Source organism: Gossypium raimondii, chromosome 5 (assembly GCF_025698545.1).
Source record: "Gossypium raimondii isolate GPD5lz chromosome 5, ASM2569854v1, whole genome shotgun sequence".
Taxonomy (NCBI): Eukaryota; Viridiplantae; Streptophyta; class Magnoliopsida; order Malvales; family Malvaceae; genus Gossypium; species Gossypium raimondii.
In genome coordinates, this window is record NC_068569.1 from 41,929,821 (window position 1) to 41,948,801 (window position 18,981).

An 18,981-nucleotide genomic window follows, 5' to 3' on the forward strand; every position below is an offset into this window, starting at 1 on the left:
CAATAACCTTGAGCTCCCCCTCCTTTTGAATTTTCACATTTTTTTGTTGAATTTTATGTAATTTTTAAAATTATATTATTTTATGGTTTCAGCCCGGACTATAAGAGTTGTTTTAACTTAGCAATATGTCATGTTTTATGTGTTTTAAAAATAATTTAAAATTTTATTTTTACATTTTTTAAATTTCCTCCTTTATCGATTTTTTGTATTTTTAAAATAAATGTACCTTTAGGGCAAATTGAATTTTAAAATTTTAGAATTTTAAAATTTCTGTTTCTGGTTTTTTTTTGTTATTTTAAAATTTTCCATCTTCCTTATTTGCACCTTTAGAGGCAAATTGAAGCAAAAAATATTGAAGAATTAAAGTGGTAATTAGATACAACTTTGAAGGCTAAATCAGCATTTAACTTATTTGGGTTTTTGAACTTCAAAAGAACGGATCATATATGAATTTGACATAGATTTGTTTTGGTTAATTAATTTGAATTGAGTTATACAATTGGTTGTAATGGTAAATTGTTGATATAGTTTTAACTTAAAAAAAATACTAATAGGTGATTGGAAGAAGATGAGTGGAGTTTAACTCAAATGATGATTTCCATGTAAATAGATCCGATTTTTCGGGCTGAACAATACCGTATCTTATATCTAAAACAAGAACATGTCTTAATCAACAATATGCCAGAAGGTAGACTCGATTCAATTTTAGATTAAACCGACTTGATTTTTGAAAACATTATGTGAAAGAATTTAAATCAGACGTGTACTCCAATTACAAGTTCAAACTCCGCCTTTTTCTAATATTGTAATATCTTATTTATTATTTTTATTACATAAAATTTAACAGATTTAAAACTGAAAAACAAAATTGGACATATTTTTGAACTGAGCCTAGCTTGGAAATTTTGACACATCAATAACGTATTCCAACCCATAAATACCTCTGATATTCTTTAAATTCTTTATTTAACGACTGGCATGAGAAATGAGCAACTCAATTTCAAGAGTTTGCTCAATTGTGATAACTCCAGATATTGGGCAGAACACAATATGGGCCCGGGCTTCAAAGATTTTAGGGGCCAATTTGCGACTACCTCCATCACACAAATTATGTTACTAACACTGAAAGTACTATTTACAGAAATTGAGTGGCCGCATATATAATATATAGTGCAGGTACAGTGAGGATTTTTCCAGAAAGGCGTCTTTGCATTTAATACAAGCATGAGTGGGAGAGCGATAAACGACAAATAGATTGCTATCAGACTTTTAACATCTCGTAGGCCTATCATAAATGGGAGGTAAGGATGGGCAATTTTCATTCATATTGGCATATGGTTCTAAGCTGTTATAAAATGGCAACTCCATCCAATACTCGCCCAGAATCTGACAGAATGGGAGCCGGCCATCCCCATTGTTACACCAACTAGGCAGGTTCGTTTGGTTGTTCTCAAATATCTTAAGCATGTACGCATCACGGATCTGTAAATAATAACTCATGTCAAACCTTATCAGTTCAAGTCAAAAGAATATCGACATGGAAAGATGACCAAACTGCTGATACTTACAGTGAATTCAGTTACTTGAATCGAGTTTGAAAGGGGACCGAAGACCCCAGCCTCTTTATACATCTCAAGAATAAAGGCAACACATGTTGTTGATTTCCCATCACTGTAGACCCATTCATCTTGTTCCGGGATAGTGAGTAATTGATCAAAGGTTATCCCGCGCCTTTCAGTCTCCTCTAATATTCTATACAGATCCAAATCCTACAATTCCACCATAAAAGATTATATCTAATGTACTTATATCTTCCTATGTCATACTTCACTAGAAGTCCAAAATCATTTATTAGAGAGACTAAGAAAGAGAGCAGGAAAAGAGGAATCACTATTTCTCAGAGTATAGTTATAAATTTATAAAAGGAAGGACAATTATGCACAATACCTCAGTCCCTAACCGCTTATTCAACGCTTCATTCCACATATTTGCAGCATATGCTGGCTGCACTCTAGTCCACATAGACATGACAGAAATGACCTGCAATAAAAAATCTTGTTAGGACTTGCTAAACAAGTCATTTAGCAAGCTCAGTATCTCAATGTTTTTTGGCAGTAAAACCATCTGCTGCTTATCCTGAATACGACTATGGAAGAGCATCGTCAGGATGTGCAGAATGATCAGAGAAGATGCCTACCAAGTGAGCATCAAGAGGTGGAGGATAGTTGTCAGCTACAGTGTCTATCCAACTAAATATCATGTTGTGATAACCATATGGCTTGCCTGACATGCTCCGAGCATACTCCCATGCTGCGGTGGAGTTGAACTTTGCACGTATATCTGGATGTAAAGGAAGCAAGGCTATCTGTGGATTAGAATTGTCCTTCAGTGACAGCTCCCACCATTCATCCCATGGAATAACCACTATAATTTCTTCACCCTGCAAAATTCATGCAAGCTAATGGCATAAGGAAGAAATCCCAACTTTGTATTTTTAATTCTGGTATCTTCATAAATCTTCCTTCCTGGGCATTAAATACGCTACAAAATCATACTAACATCTCAGGACCTCCCACCATTCTAATCGAAAACAGTCCCAACATACCCTTAACCCAACCAAAGGAAGAAGGGGATTGATCAGAGCAAAATGTTAACTTGAACAGTGCGATCAAAACCTGACAATAGTTACAAGGTGATGATACATCATAAAATAACAAGGTGTTAAAACCATAAGTTATTGAACCCAGGACAACATTTAAATACTTTTAAATTCAATAACTTTCTTTGGTTGAGCAGTATATGCATAATTTTTTTCTGACTAGACATTGTAAGACTAATGAAGAGAAAAGGAAGCAAAGCACAACAAATAAATAGAAGTTATTAACAATCGGCAATCAATGTGTTATTTATAGCATACCTTTTCATTTTCATGCCCTGATTCAGCAACCCATAGATTACCCATGTCATCCTTCAAGCAAACCGCAGTATGACCAGCAAATGCTCCAGTCACCCATTTTTCTAATGTCTCAAATCCTCCCCACCTACCACGGATCTTTGACACAACCAAAAAGTCACCAGAATGCACATCTTCTGGATTTACCACTGTGCGCCATGGCTTAGGACGCTTTTCAAATGAAGCACCCATGTGTGTTTTCAAAAAAGCGAGATTGGCATTCTGACCCCAGACAGTATTTGAAAACAGAGGCAATACATCAACTAAAGAAAGCAATGTGCCAAGCATTCCAGATGGCATTAGAAATACTGAGATTCCATGCTCCTTTACCTGAAAAAAAATATAATCAGACTGTCATTTCCATGCATTAAACAAGTTTTCAGCGATACTCAAAGACCAACTTAATCGAAACATACATATTCCAATTCAGCAGCTTCTTCCCAAGAATCAAATTTCAATGTGTGCTCTCGAGCAGAAAAGTAGTAATCCCAAGTAATCCTATAAGGTGTTGCAAAGACATAAAGATCCATACAAGTCCAGCTGTGCGCTTCAGATGTCTGTAAAAGAAAATTTTTACAGTTCAAGCGAAAATCAGAAAGCCAAAATTAACCATAGTATGTAAAATAATCACCCTCGTCTCTGAACCAAGACTAAAGAGAAGAGATACCGACCAGAATTTCAATTTGGGGTTTTTAGTCTACTAAGGAAAATTAAAGGATTTCAAGTTTAAATAAACAACTTAAAGTTGCTAAAACTTATTCAAATACCAGCACCTATAGTCTACTAAACATAAACAAGTAGCCTTAAATAAACTCCATAACTCATAACTAGGAAGAAACACAAAGGAAATTGATTCAAGTGAATATTCTAAAGCAACTAAACTAAATGTAATTAAACTCAAACAACAACAATAAACTGAGGATTAATGACACGAAAATAAGTAACTAACTTGTCAATAAAGAGGCTTCAATTACAACCACAGTCATAATGATCAACAGGTCAAAAATACGAACCGTGAGGTGAAGCACACCACCGCCCAATCCCGAATCGTCGCGATCGCTATTGGTGAACTCGAGACGAGCCTCGTTTCCATGAAAGCAAGATCCTTTCCAATCAATTGAGCCATTGTTCGGGGTCACGGAGCCGACAAAAGCCGGCAACAAGTCAACGGCGGAATGAAGAGTGTTCAAGACCGGCCAAGATACCTGGCGCGGAAGCACCGGGAGAACATCATTGACCCTAAAGGGGACTTTGAAAGCTTGACCGAAATCAACGCCAAACCCTAACCCTAAAACACAGAAAAATAAGGATAAGAGGAAAGGATTGAAGAATCGAGGCATGGGAAAGAAAGAAGGGATGATGGGGTTGGGGTTGGGGTTGGGATTGGGATTGGGATTGGGATTAAGGATGGCAGAGAGATAGAGAGATGAAATTTGCCCTAAAATTTGAGAGCCATTAGAGTTGGATATTGAGGGAGAAAGGTCCGTTTTGGTGGTTGGGGGAATTATTGAGGTAGCATTTTAACTTTGACTTTTGTTTTGGTTGACGACGATGAGGAATAAGGAGAAACGGGATACGTTTCGTTTTACCCACGGTTTTACGCTAACGTGGCGAAAGGATATAAGAGCCTTTACAAACAATAACAAAATATCCTAAATCGATTTCCAAACGGAATTTTCATTATTTTGTTTTTTTCTTCTTTTTGCCGTTTCCAATTTCCAGCCTGAAAATACGAATTTGAGCATTATCTCAACTTTTCTTTATACTATTTTTTATAATTAATTGCAATTAGATTGATTTTATTTATTAATAAAAAACATATTAGGATAATTTTTTATTTATGAAAATATGAATATCATTATCAAAAATCTATGTTTACATAAAATGTCTTTAAGTGTAATGAGTGAAAGGTTAAGATAGGTCGAGTAATTTGTCCAAGTCCAAAGGTTTTTTCGAAAAGTGAAGAGGTAGGTTTGAAAAATTAGTTTGACAAAAAAAAAAAGCTCATTTCTAAAGGGGACAGATCTCGAGCAGAATTTTTTAGCTCAAATCCGACCCCATTCGAATCACATGGATATATTTTTTTTGTAATTTTAATTTGTTGGGAAAGATTTATTTTAATATTTTTAAAATTTTTAATGTTTTATATTTTTTAATTTCATTTTTACATAAAAAAAAATTGTTACGGTCGGATCGGGTCGAGTCGAATTCGGATTTAACATTTTTAATATAAATCAGATATAAATAAAATTTTAAGCTCATTTTTTAGACCGAATTTATTGAACCTCGACCTAAAAAATAAGCCTAAAATTTTGCATCTAACCCTAGTTAGAATCATAATTATTAAACCAAAAACTAGTACTACCGCCATTCCTAAGTCCTTGGTTTTACTAGAGTCAATATGTTTGGCTTTCATTCCCTTCAATTTGTTCTGATATCCCAATTAACTTTGCAAATATTGTTTGGTAATTTGTATTGATTGTGTCAATATCTTATTGCCTGAAAAAAAAAAAGATTTATTGAGATTGAGGAGGCCGGACTAGTAGATGAAGATGGGTTCAATCACATTGACTCGTTTCTTGAAATACCCAAACTGAAATCCATATGACTATTCCATCTTCCCCAGCGCACTAGGGTCCGTGCAAACCTATTAGCCTCCCATCTGTACCTAATTTTCCAAGAAACCATTCATTCGATGAAATCCAAGAAAGGAAATGCTTTGAATTAGAAAAGCTCTGATTTTCTTCAATTTTCCTTTTCACCCAAGAAAAGCTGCAGGAAATTGAAATTCAGAAAAAATTCAAAGGGAAACTAAGGAGGTAGGGTTATTCATCTCTCGCTCAGTTCGATTATGTACAACAAACAAATATAAATCACGGAAATCACCATTGTTTCTAGAAGTGAAAAAATGAGAAATCAAAACAAATAACTGGGGTATTCAAAGAAATTGGCAAAAGCAGAAGGAAAAGATTGGTGTTTGATTAAATTCCCTTTGTAAAGATCATAGGATTCCCAAATATGATCAAGAGGGCATGGGCTTCCACCATCCAGTCGAACCCATGGCTTCCCTTTCCCACTCCAATGCAACAAGCTGACCGGACCCGGATGCAACGAACGACATGAACCTCGTATATTGTCCCCTCCAAGCCCATGTTGGTTCCATCTATGATCAATGCCTTCTACATTCCCAGCAAATACCAGCAAATAGGGTGGCAATGAGCCCAACTCGTATATCTTTTTTTTCCTTTGTATTTCCATCCAATTCTCTATTCTTTTCCTGTAATTCCCTTCTCTCCAACGCACTAAATCCATTACCATTACTCCCGTGTTGAAATAACACGGCTTTCTCGACCGGAAAACCCGGGATATTACCGGGTCCGACCAAAACCCGGCCGTGAAATACTTGGTGAAGTTTGCATGGCAGTATTCGGGTGCGCCGATGACTCGAGAATTGGTCAACGTTGTGTTCCAGAGTTTGAGGATGTCATCGACGAGGACCAGGTCTGAGTCGAGATAAATGACTCGGCCTACTTGGAGATCCAACATGTCCCCGAGGTAGTTCCGAGCGTAGTTCAGTGGGTTCTCGAGGGCTTGCCGGATTGAAGAAGAGATCAAGTTGATCACTGTGTCTTCACGGAAGATGTAGATTCTGAAGTTGAGTGAAGGGAATGTGGAGCGAACGAGTTTGCTCAAGACTCTTGGACTCGCGGGGTCGAACTCGGCGGCAATGAAGTGAAAGAAGATGTTTTCAGGACACGAAGCGTGGCGGACGACGGAGTGGACGGCGGCGATCGAACCACGCAAGTATTCAAAGTCTAAAGTCATTGCCACTTGGACTAAATTGCGGTCGCCGGAGGAAACTGGACACTCCACTCCGTTACGGTAATACGGTGCCTCCGGAAACCGGAACCCCAACCCATCTCCTCCGACTGTGGTCCGAATAGCAAGACAAAACGATACCGTGAGCAAGAAATGAAGAAGTAAAAGGGCGGCCGCATATAAAATAAAACGCATTATTCTTCAAAAAAGAAAAAACCCAAGAAAAAGAGAGACCGTTTCTTTCTCAACTTTCAGTCGAAAAATAAGAAGATTATGGTCTTCGGCTTCATTGTAAGCGAAAACGTAGCTTATTGAAGGATCATTATTATTACCCAAAAGGAGTGTTTGGAATTTTTTCCTGCCCAAGGGTTGGGTCTTTTGTGTTTTAAATGACAAATGCGGAAACTGGTGATGGAAGCAAAGAATGGGATGTTGCACCATCGGAGATTTCTTCAAATATTCTTTTTTATGCTTTGTTTCGGAATATGTAGATTTGGGCAAATATTTTTCATTCTTTTTTTAAATCAAGATTCTGTTGGTTGGGACGTTGATGGCCTTTTAAAATGAGATAATTTTTTTAACAAACGTTTTTTTTCCCTCTTCCATTCTGTTATCCTTCAAGTGTTCATATATCTGCATTTTGCTAAATGGGACCTCCCCTCGTCAACCTAAAAGCAAGGAGGTTGGGGTTAATCAAGCCGTTTTAGTTTAAAAAGGATACTTGGCGCCAACAGGATTCCCTATCAGTAAAACCCAAACTGAGCCGTTCGATCTTTGCGTAAAGAGGTCTAGAGTGGCAGGCAGCTATGGAATGGGGTTCAGGCAAAGTACAAACTTATCATTTCTTACACACCTACGCTCAAGCAGTCAAGCTTCCTCTTTTTCTGTGGAAATTAAGCCTTCCTTTGGATTTAAACAGAACACAGTGCGTTGAAACGTTTCACCGTGTTGGAGCTGACTAGAGCTTTTAGCACCAGTGGAGATAAAGCTGTCCAACGCAGCAAAAACGTCTCACTGTGCTGGAAGCAAGACATCCAAACAGCCAAGCAATTCACTGTGGTGCAGTGAAATTGAAAATTAAGGTAAAAATTTTCAACGCATCGTGTTGTGCTTGAATCCAAAGGAAGAACGCATTGTGTTGTGTTTGAATCCAAATGAAGCCTAAGTAATAACTATCTTCCCAGTAAAGACCAGGATATATTAATACTAGATGTGCTGTGCCAACAGAGCTGTGAGACCTATGATCACATTCACATGTTCACGGACCGCATCTTTGCCCAGCTTGTTTGGTGCGCTGCTAAATTAGAACTTGGGATTGATGGTTTCTCCATATTCCAAAATTGGATCCCATGAGAACAATTTTTCGACTAGCTACTGGCTTGTATTCAAATCCGTCGAGGAGTTAGTGACCACTTGTGAGAAAGACTTCTTCAGCACTAACCAACCCCCTGGTGATCTCTATCAATCATGAGATTAACAGCACGCCCGGTTTGATACTCACCTTACAGGAACATAAGAAGCTACGGAGGTATATGGCAACTCAAGCCAACCGGGGACCGCCTCTGCTTATAGTAGTGAATGTTCGTATCTTTGATGACTGTTAAGACTTGTAAAATCGGGAAACATTATATTAAAAGATTCCTCGTTGATTCAATTTTCATGGAGCGACATGGATCATTAATTTCAGGTAAAGTTAATAAAGAATGAATCTGACGAAACTTACCTTTGAGCTATAAATGAGAGCATAAAAGCTCCTCCATTTGAAGAAAAGAATATTTATGCATTGCTTCTCTCAGAAATGCAACCTATTTAATCAAATCATAGGTAATGTAAAACCGTGGGATAAACCACAACATTTACACATAACAACTCAGTCCATAATCTATAGAGAGGAACCAAATAAAGTACTCTATACAAATACAAATAGAAGTGCAAAATCAAATTGATAGCCGGGAAATCAGATCACCTTCCCTAGCTGCTTTATTTCTTTTCAGTCTTGCAAGATTGATTGGTGGGCAACGAGTTAAAAATTAATGAACTCACTCCAGAGAAGTCTCAAACTATGGAAGTGTAGCTCTTACTTCTTTCCTATCTGCTCCAAATGACTGCGGACGAAACAAAATGATAATAATAATATTAAATCAGACTGAGACCATTCCAGTGACCTTTGGATCATTCATTCATTTATTGAACAGGTTGAATCAGATTATTCAGTTACAAAATAATATTAAATATGAATATTCATGCATTGCTTCTCTCACAAATGCAACCTATTTATTGAACATTTAGTCGCTGAACTTTTTCTTGGTCCATATTAGTCTTGAAACTTAAAATTTTTTCCCAATTTGTCCCTGAACTTGGATTCGAAATCATGTCACATCATTGCCTAAACTTTTTTTAAAAACATTTAAAACATTTTATATTTTTTTAATAATTATCTTTGTGCTTTTTCAAGATTTTATATATATTTTTAAAAATTTTCAAGTAATGTTCTCAGAGTATCATGTCATCACTTTAATGGAATATAAGTTTGGGGACCAAATTGGGAAGAGTTATCAAGTTCCGGGACTAATGATTCAAGGATCAAATTGTGAAAAATTACAAGTTAAGAGACTAAATGTTGCTTTATTCCTAAATAAGTATTTAATTTAATAAATATGGGTACCAAGAAGTTACAAGTTCAAATTTAATCACTTACAAAAATAATTTTAATTAAAAATCAATTTCTTATCATTCTTTTTCAAATTATTATCAGTTGAATGGACTTGCTAGAAGGATACGGTTCTTATCTCACAGTAAGCAATCATTTAAGCAACATTCATTCAATATAGAAATTCAAAATTTACTGACGAATTAAGAAACCTTAGCGAAGATAATGATAGGCAAATAATATAAATGTATTTATATCTTAAGCAAATGATTCTGACCTCAACACCCAAACCTTTCGCATACACGTTTGTGAAGAGTTCAGAAGGTTCAGGCATTGGACTTTCCTGAAAAAGAAAAAAGAAGAATTTTAGTATCCACAAATAACTAAACAAAACTTCAAAATAACAATAGTAAACATAAAATACAAATAAACTCATTAAAAAAACTCAGAATGAAAGCAGCAAAAAATTTCTAACCTTAGCTTGAGCAATTGCATCATCTACTTCTTTTCTCACTTCCTTTTCAACATCCTGAAATTTTTTCCATATTTTGATATTTTCACTACCCATAACAATACATAACATTTTAATGCTGATAGTTCCAAAAGTGACTCAAATACCTTCAACTCTTTTTCAGTAGCTAGATCATGAGACAATATCAGCTTCCTGATTCTTTCAATTGGATCACGCTCCTAGAAACATACATCAATGTCAGTTTTGTATTACTTGATTAAATTACAAGAATAAATGTTTAATATTTAACAAATAAGTCCTTGAGAAAGTAACATGAATTGTGTATCAACCTGTCTAACACCACTAATCTCATCACGTGTTCGATAGGTGCTTCCAGGATCAGACATGGAGTGGCCATGATACCTGTATGTGTCCATTTCAAGAATCTGCATACAAGCAACAGAAATCAAAATATGTCAATTATGCAATGAAATATTGAAAGTAGCATGAAATTTCCAACAGGAAGTAGAAGCAAATAAACATGCCTCGTCATTACTAAAAACATTCTTGAACTTCAGAATCATATATCTTTGGTATAAAGTGAATTTTTCACAACTTTAAACCTATGTCATTCAGACTCGGGTATGTGTCTGACATGTTTATGTTGAATTTTGAAGTTTCTCTATATATTTTGCGGGCCCTTGGAGGGTCATATCCTCATAAGTCATATCTATTCACAAATAAGCATTGAAAATGGGCATCGGCAATAAGTACTTCAAGAAAAATGAAGAGTTTAAGCAATATAGCTTTAAACACATTTGTGAGTTACAGGAGTAAGGACCTAAAATTCCAGTTGATGATAATTTACAGCATCTTCTTGCTTTGAATTACAAGTCACTAGCATTTATTTTTCTGAAAAAGAGAAGGGGGAAAGAACTGAAAATGACTAATTAATACCCAGCCAAAAACCAGGTACAGATGCCCCATTAATTAAGAATAGAGAGCCACAGAATAATTTCCCATGGCAAGCACCTAATGTACTTTTCTGTCTAGCAAGCATATTTGAAGTTACTGATTTATCCTATAAGCATCAATTAATTTTAGGATACTGCTACTTTTAGCTTTTATATGCGGGAATGAAAAAACAAATCCCATAACACAAATTCCATAACAGTTATGCCTCAAAATATTCTTTTTTCTCAGACAAACAGGTTGTCCCTGCAAACAACTTTTCATCAGATATAAGCATCAAAGTCGTCTTATCATCCAATCAGTGACTGCCATACCATAATCTCCTTGTGGCATCATAAAGAAGCTGTTGACAGTAAGCATCTGACATTGGAATGCATGATTCCCATAAAACTCGTGTAACATGACATTGCTACTTATCCTTTCTATAAAAGTTTCCAAGTTAAGCTTGCCATTGACCACAAATTTAGACCCATTTTTTAGGTGTCATGAAGATTTCTCAAGCAACTTTACAGCCAGGAAAACTTCTCCAGAAATTCTCTGATGTTTGTTCCGGATAAGCACTGCAGAGTTTCAGCTCACCTAAAACGCTATTCATCTAGAACCAGGTTAAATATAACCAACATGCAGGTAAAAAGATGACTTCTGGCAATTCAGTGCCACAATCGAGATCCATAAGTTAACCAGGCTTCAGAAAATTCCTCTAAGCCTATAAATGGTGGGATTTGCACATACTAGCCAAAATAGATAAGTTTTGGCTTACTCTTTTGTAGAGATAAACTTTCTAATTTAAGTAGGATTAGTTTAACCTTCCAGGTTACAACTCTGACAGCATGTACATCTACAAAGCTCCAATAGCTACAAAACAAAGATTTTTCCTCCTTAATACTACTTATCCGAAAGGCTTCGGATAAAGCACGTCATTAATAAGACCAGTGAGAGAAATGGAAAGCAAATAAGAGAAGGTTATTAAGTCCATCTTTATAGAAAATCCTAAAAGGAGAAGATAAGCTAACTATCAACTTGATCCACTTTTAAAATCTCTCCAAGTATATGCCTAATCCATAGCCAAAAAGTGGTCATATTTCTTTAATTGTAATTTCATCTCATTTTTCTCTCACTTCTCTCAATATGTAAATAACTGAAGGACATAGAAATTTGCTTGTTTCAGTTTCCATTTTCTCTCTTAGGCTCTCCAAATAACTTACAACCAAACTTCTGCTTCATTTCCCTTACCTATTCCTCCCTTGAGAAACCAAACATGTTATTATTAAAACAGGACAGTACCATTAGATAGGCACTCATACCCACCCCAGTTTAACAAGTGCTTTGCATAGGTCTATTCTGTTATGTGCTGATATCTTGTATTTTAGCCCTCTTGAAATTCAATCTCAAGGAGTGACCTTCCCATCTTAAGGCTTGGTATATGATACAAGCATTCATGTTGCACTATCTGTCAGGATTAAACTACTAGAAAGCTGATATCTTGTGTTTTAGCACTCTTCCAATCAAGTCTCAATGAGTGCCCTTTTTCCCATCTTAAGGCTTCGGATGTGATACAAGCATTCATTTTGCATTACATAAAGATGAAACTTATTAGCACTCTGAATCTTAAAGATGTTATGTAGGACTGTTGCAAGAAGAAAATAGTTTGAAGTAAGCAAAATTTCCCAAGGAAGAGTTTTACTCCCAGCTTGCTCTTCGTAGGTAATAAACTAAAAGATTGATTGATCGGAAAAAGGTTTCTAAATGAAACATGTGACTTCTCAGTCGAAGTGAGCATATTAACCATAGAGGAACTAAGACTTCTATTATAATGTAAATCATGTAGGAGAAATAGAACTTGCTTGCTACATAGTAGAGAAATTTGATTATTTAAAAGCAGTAAGTGTAAACAAGATAATACAAATTGAACAAATATTAAGATCTTACAAAAAGTAAAGAGTAAAAAAGAAATTCAAAGTTTCTCTGAAGCAGAAGTGGTCAAATTCACACCATTATGAAAAATGGCCGGCACAAGAAACTGAAAACAATAAAAAAGTCAGGAGCTGGATGAATAAACTTACAATTGGTCCATTCTTCAAGGCATGCTCTTTGGCAAACTTGCAAGCTTGCTTCACAGCAAGGGCATCCATGCCATCCACCTATAGGATAAGAAGCATATGACAACTAGAACTAAAGTGCAATATCACAAAATACATTTATTGTCTATCATCCAGGAAAGGAACTTCAAACATATATTACCTCAAGTCTACAAATAAAATATAAAATAAAAAATTACATCCTTATAGCTGAAAAAGGTTTTCTCTCAGTAGGTCTACTAGAAAACTCTCTGTTTGCATCAAACCCTGAACTTTAGAAGAAAACAAACTTTTATATTAAGAACCAAATAGTATAACTATCTAAGCAGTAAAAAGCCCTTGAGATCCCATTTAAGTTCTAATCTAAAAGGATTATCAAAACAAAGCCATAGACCTCCGTTTTAAATCAGCATAAGTACTTTCACGTAGCGCAAAATCACAACTATCACAGTTTTTCCGCATACAGTACTACGACATCTACAGTTTCACATAGCTCAAGAACCAACAAATTGCAACTTAACAAAACCATTGTCTCAACAAACCAACTAATTCTCACCTTCAAACCAGGAACATAATCCCCACGTTTGTAGTACGCTGGACTCTTCGCGGCTCTCCACTCTGCTGTCCCCATACCATCTGTACATTACAATTAAATAAGAAAATCTACCAAAAAACTGAATATCATAAATCAAAAATATTGCATTTCAATTGCTCACAGTGATTGTTCTCGCAGACTAGAATTGCAGGCAGATCCCAAAGCGCAGAGATATTCAATGCCTCAAACAACTGCCCTTGATTAGCGGCCCCATCACCGTACAAAGCAAAAGTCACGGTTTCGTCTTTAGAATACTTTTGCGCAAAAGCCAAGCCACATCCTAACGGAACCTGAGCTCCAACAATCCCGTGACCGCCATAAAAATTCGAATCCTTCTTGTAAAAATGCATCGAACCTCCTTTGCCTTTAGAGCAACCAGCCTGGCGTCCCATCAGCTCAGCAAAAACTTCCAGCAGGGTTCCACCGCGACTGACGAACGTGCAGTGGTCGCGGTAGGCAGTTATGATGCAGTCCTTTTTGGTAATGGCGGCTTCCATGCCAACGGCGACGGCTTCTTGCCCGTCGTATAGATGACAGAAACCACGGATAAGCTTAGCCTTGTAGAGTGAATCGGCAGCGATCTCCATCCGACGCATCAGCGCCATGTCTCGGAAAAAGGTAAGGAGCTCCTTCGGATTGGTCTCGACGGAACGTGAGGGAGCTTCGCACTGGTGAGAGGTGAAAGGGACAGAGGTCTCGACGGTCAAGGGAGAGTTATCGCCGGAGATAGGGCGTCGGAGGGAAAGAGCCGACGAGAGGGGTTTAAGAAGACTAGAGGAGCGGGAAGCAGAAGCGCCGAGGTGTGATAGAGCCATCTCGACCGTCGGATTAGGAGACGTAGGTTGGTCCAAACTAAGGATGCGAGTGGTATTTAAGGAATACAGAGAGAGCAAAGAAGATGAAGGCTATAAAATAAAGAAAATTGTTCTTTCAATTGTTCTTATATAACTATTATGGTCTTATTCTTCTCTCAGTCCTTATACGCTTTGGATATTTGAAATTTAGTCTTCTAACCTAGGATAATATGGTTTAATTCGGTCGGTTTTTAATTTCTTAACTATTCATCATAATCCAGTTCGACTAATTCAGTTCTCTATTTTTCATATTAATTTTTATTTCGAATTTTTAAGTTTATTTTAATAAAATGTGTTTTGTTTTAAGATTTTTAATACTATTTGACAAAATTTTAAAGTCTTTTCATAAATATTTCTAAAAACAATACTTTTTCAAGAACTTTTAAATTATTTTTATTATTTTAAATATAAAATATTTTTATATCATAAAACTAAAACTAATTATATATTAAATAAAAATGAAATTTGATTCGGTTTGATTTGATTTGATTTAATGATAATATTTAGAATTCTTTAGTGATAATATTTAGGATTATTTAGTGATAATATTTAGGATTATCTTTCGCATTTAATAAATTCTCTCTTTTTTTTTCCTCCTACGTCTTTGCCATTCAATTATGTTGTTTCATCCTTTCTTCTCTTTTGATTTCAACCTTTTGGTTTAATTGCCTTCCAAGGCCTTGTCCCTTCCCACTTTCCACAATTCTATTTAAACTATTTATTTTCAAGTATGATTCTTTTCATGATTAACTAAATCCTTTTTAGCCTTAGTCCGGTTATCACTTCGACAAAATAATCGTGAGATATGAGCCCACACTAAATACTTCGCAACTTGGTATTCACTATCATTTCGGTATATGGGATAGTATAAATTCGTCCCTCAAAGTTGATTTGATTTCAATTCAAAAAGCGTGCGTTAGGTTAGAATCGTTTAACGTACAGTTGGGAAATTGAGTTGGCGATGCTATATTCAAAATTCCGCTAACAAATTAGCGTGTTCAATTGGAAAAAGCTAATTGGATTTCGTCAAGGGAGACAGTGATCAAATTCAAACGACCCATACGGTTAAAGTCGTTAATTTGAATTGAGATTTTGAGAGTGCAAGGCTGTCGAAGTCTTAAATTACGGATACGTGCAACGTGGTTGGAAATTTGACAAGGGTTCATTTGCAGCTGATACCGGGATTGACTACGAGAGGAAGAGTTGGCGGTTTGAAGAGAATCTATTTCAAGGATCAATTCAAGATTGGAGTACACCGAGGCTAAGGCTAAACTTAAAATATTTTATTTCCTTAAATTTATTTTTTTTTACAACTTTGAACTTGTTTTTATTTTATTTTATTACACTTCGTATTTCCTTATTATCTTAATCAATTTAAACCCCCCATTTTTATTTCTTTTTTTTAGCACTACTACGCACAGGTCGTGGGCACGACTGTGATCGCAACAGCAAATTTGGTCACAAGAAAAGGCGAAATTAAATAATTAGTCCCTATGGATTCGACCCTATTGCTCTATATTTCATTTCACTATTATATTTGTCATAGAAATTTATATTTGGTCGTTTGATGCCCATCAATCATTTTACATAAAAAGTAATAAATATCAATACTAAGGTATTTTTGTTTTTCATGTTTTCAATAAAAACATTTTATACAAAGTAACAAATATTTTCTAAGCAATGTTATTAGAGTTAATTACACCAAACATCCCTAAACTATGAGTTTCATTTTAAATTGGTTCCTAAACTTTAAATCATTCTAATTACATCCCTAAATTATTGAAGTCATATGAATTAAGTCCTTTGTTATTCAAAGTGACTATTAAATAACACTCAGATCTTATGTGGCATAATTTAAAATAAAAATTTAAGAAAAATGAATATTGTAAATAGATGTTTTAAAAGTCTTAGTTTTGAGGTTTACAAAATTTGTACGAAAACTTTATAGTTCACTCTTTTTGTTTAGTTTTACCTTATTTTTAGTTTTTACTTTTGAAATTTATGCGACAATGTTCTATATCTTTAAATTTTTATTTTAAATTTAGTTACGTAAAATCGACGTGTCATTAAGTCATTTAATGATTTAATTAACAATTTTAATAACAAAAGGGCTCGATTGATATAACAACACTAATTTGGAGATGTAATTAAACGTTTTGAAGTTTGAGGATTAATTTAGAATGAGAAGCATAGTTTGAGAATGCCTAGTGCAATTAACTCATGCTATTATATAACTATTATGGTTTAATTTTTCTCTCGGTCCTTATACTCTTTAGATTTTTTAAATTTAATCTTTTCACTTTCAATTTCAAAAATCTAGTCTCATTCTATTTTGTGATTTAAAATTGAAGACTAATTAACAACAATGTTAATTGGTTTCTACTAAATTTCAATTATGTTATAATTAGAACTTTGTGAAAAGATTTAACAAATATATTTATTAAAATTCATATAAAATTTGATTCTTTAGTTATAATAGTAAAGTTAATTATTTATCATACATCGTGTTTTTGAGATCAAATATCATTATGATCAATTTTTATAGATTTATTATATTTAAAAACAATAATACTCTTAAATTTATATGAGATAATATTTTAATAAATTCATAATTGAGTTAGTGCTCATTGACCCGTAACATCAACTCAAGAAAATATTTAGAGTAAATTTAGATAAATATTATATATTTAATTTAATAAAAATATAGTAACAACTGTAGCAATTAGACTTTTAATTTTTAAATTAAAAGTAGTGAGAAAATAAAATATTAACAGGAGTTAAACATGAAAGAAAAAAGAAGTCTAGAAAGGCAACAGGCAATTGGCGAATGAAGATGTTGAATTTATTTATTTAAATTTGAATGAGAGTGAGTTTAGTGATGCCATTCGCTGCTGGCTGCTGCACCATGGCACATCTATCACTCTAAAATCCTTTTAATCATTGAACCAACTAGAGCAGAGTGGTGGGTCTGAGCAACTCCATCTTTTATATTTTCTTTTTCCAATTCGAGCATAATATTAGGCTTAGCTGGGTCTATTTGAATTATTCGGTTCTAATATAAACCTTTTTTTTTTCTTTTTTGGAGAAGCTTTATTGATTAGGTAATGTTTAATACCATTTCATTAGATTCCAATGAATAGTAGAAGGGTAATCTTCCACTATGACTTGGCAGCAACATGGTTAATTTGTCTTCTACCATAACCCCGTTCCAATGCTTTGTTTGCTGCAAGTGTCTCTCGGCCGTGCATGCATCTATAGCTTCATCTATTTTTGAGATTGCAATAGCCATCACAAATCCTTCATAGTATTTGATAAACTACCATCAGGGCGAAACCAGGGGGCTGGCAGGGCCCCGGCCCCCTGAAATAGAAAAATTTCTATTTAAGCCTTTAGAAATTTTTAAAATTTTAAATTAGTAAAGGTAAAATTGCACTTTGGCCCCTTTAAAAATGATAAAAATTTGATTTAATCCTTTAAAAATTATAAACATAGAGGCTATTAAAATGGTGAAATTGTATTTTTACTATCGTAAAACTTACAATTTAATTTCGCCCCCCTCGAAAAAAATTTTCTAGCTTCACCCCTAACTCCAGTACCACGTAATCTTGTATTTAGATAAAAAGCCGCATTGAAATTCTTGTCGGAGGCAGCTCCTGTTAGTGTTAGTTGCATCGCTCATTATAGTTCACTTTGGATCTAGATATTAAGCAAAACTGCTTTACATGTTGGCATATTTTGACCAAAAAATCTTATTAGTTTCTTTCATCTCTTTGAAGATTTTGAGCAGCAATATGCGATATTAAAATTGGTTTGTGATTGGTAAAGATACATGATCAAGTAAGAATATTTTCAAAGACTTCTAGTGAGATCCAACATCCATATTTGAAGAGATGTTATTTCTATAGAAGTTCTATTGCTAAAGATCTCTTCTTCTTGTATGCCTTAAGAAAATCAATTGGAGCACAGTTACATTGCTACCTTTTGATTACACTAATTAGGGGATTATAAATCTACAATTGCCTATTTAAAGAAGACTTGTTTATATGTCTATGTACGAATTAGAAAGAACACTTATTTGTTCATTATAAGAATTTGTATTAAGGTTAAATTGATCGTAAACAAACAATTTTGATGTTCAATTTGTAACTAAGCTTTTAAGGGGAAAGTCTTAGTGGGAAAAATGATTTTAGTGGATGCATAGGAGTAAGGTTGCAACTTAGTGAGTAGGTTGAACTTAGATTACAACCTGCACTATTGATTCATATTGTATTATATTCTCTAGACAAGGCCCCATAGATGTAGGAAAGGGTTCCTGACCGCATACTAATGTACAACACCGATAAGAGAATTAGCACAAAATATAGAGATTTAAAAGCGGCTTTGACTACAAGTATGACATGTCAGTTGTAATATTTGTAAGTGTACAATGGGACACTTGTAATATTTGTAAATGTACAATGAAACACTTAGAGCAGTCCAAGGATCGAACCCAAAGGAGATCGGGTGATAAGGTGAATGGACAACAATTAAGCATGCTAATGACTAAGTAGTATATTACGACAATCCATAAAATGAGGTGAATTAAGCTAAATTATATTTAAAATAACTA

At 34.8% G+C, this 18,981-nt stretch overlaps 3 protein-coding genes across 3 annotated transcripts; all 3 read right to left on the minus strand.

The window, feature by feature from the left end:
• Positions 1-1,134: 1,134 nt before the first annotated feature.
• On the minus strand, positions 1,135-4,490 carry LOC105766119 (uncharacterized). Its single transcript, XM_012585444.2, has 7 exons — positions 3,967-4,490; positions 3,370-3,510; positions 2,918-3,283; positions 2,198-2,440; positions 1,948-2,040; positions 1,569-1,769; positions 1,135-1,482 (listed from the first exon to the last, which is right to left on the minus strand). The coding sequence occupies exons 1-7, from the start codon at positions 4,291-4,293 to the stop codon at positions 1,270-1,272; spliced, it is 1,584 nt and encodes a 527-aa protein (XP_012440898.1). The 5' UTR covers positions 4,294-4,490; the 3' UTR covers positions 1,135-1,269.
• Positions 4,491-5,616: 1,126 nt separating this feature from the next.
• LOC105766121 (probable galacturonosyltransferase-like 9) lies at positions 5,617-8,399 on the minus strand. Its single transcript, XM_012585447.2, has one exon. The coding sequence runs from the start codon at positions 6,965-6,967 to the stop codon at positions 5,870-5,872; it is 1,098 nt and encodes a 365-aa protein (XP_012440901.1). The 5' UTR covers positions 6,968-8,399; the 3' UTR covers positions 5,617-5,869.
• Positions 8,400-8,531: 132 nt separating this feature from the next.
• On the minus strand, positions 8,532-14,429 carry LOC105766120 (pyruvate dehydrogenase E1 component subunit alpha, mitochondrial). The gene is made up of 8 exons (XM_012585445.2): positions 13,640-14,429; positions 13,480-13,559; positions 12,909-12,986; positions 10,224-10,319; positions 10,041-10,112; positions 9,898-9,951; positions 9,700-9,765; positions 8,532-8,877 (listed from the first exon to the last, which is right to left on the minus strand). Exons 1-8 carry the CDS (start codon positions 14,331-14,333, stop codon positions 8,833-8,835), a joined length of 1,185 nt encoding a protein of 394 aa, XP_012440899.1. The 5' UTR covers positions 14,334-14,429; the 3' UTR covers positions 8,532-8,832.
• Between the last annotated feature and the right edge of the window lie 4,552 nt (positions 14,430-18,981).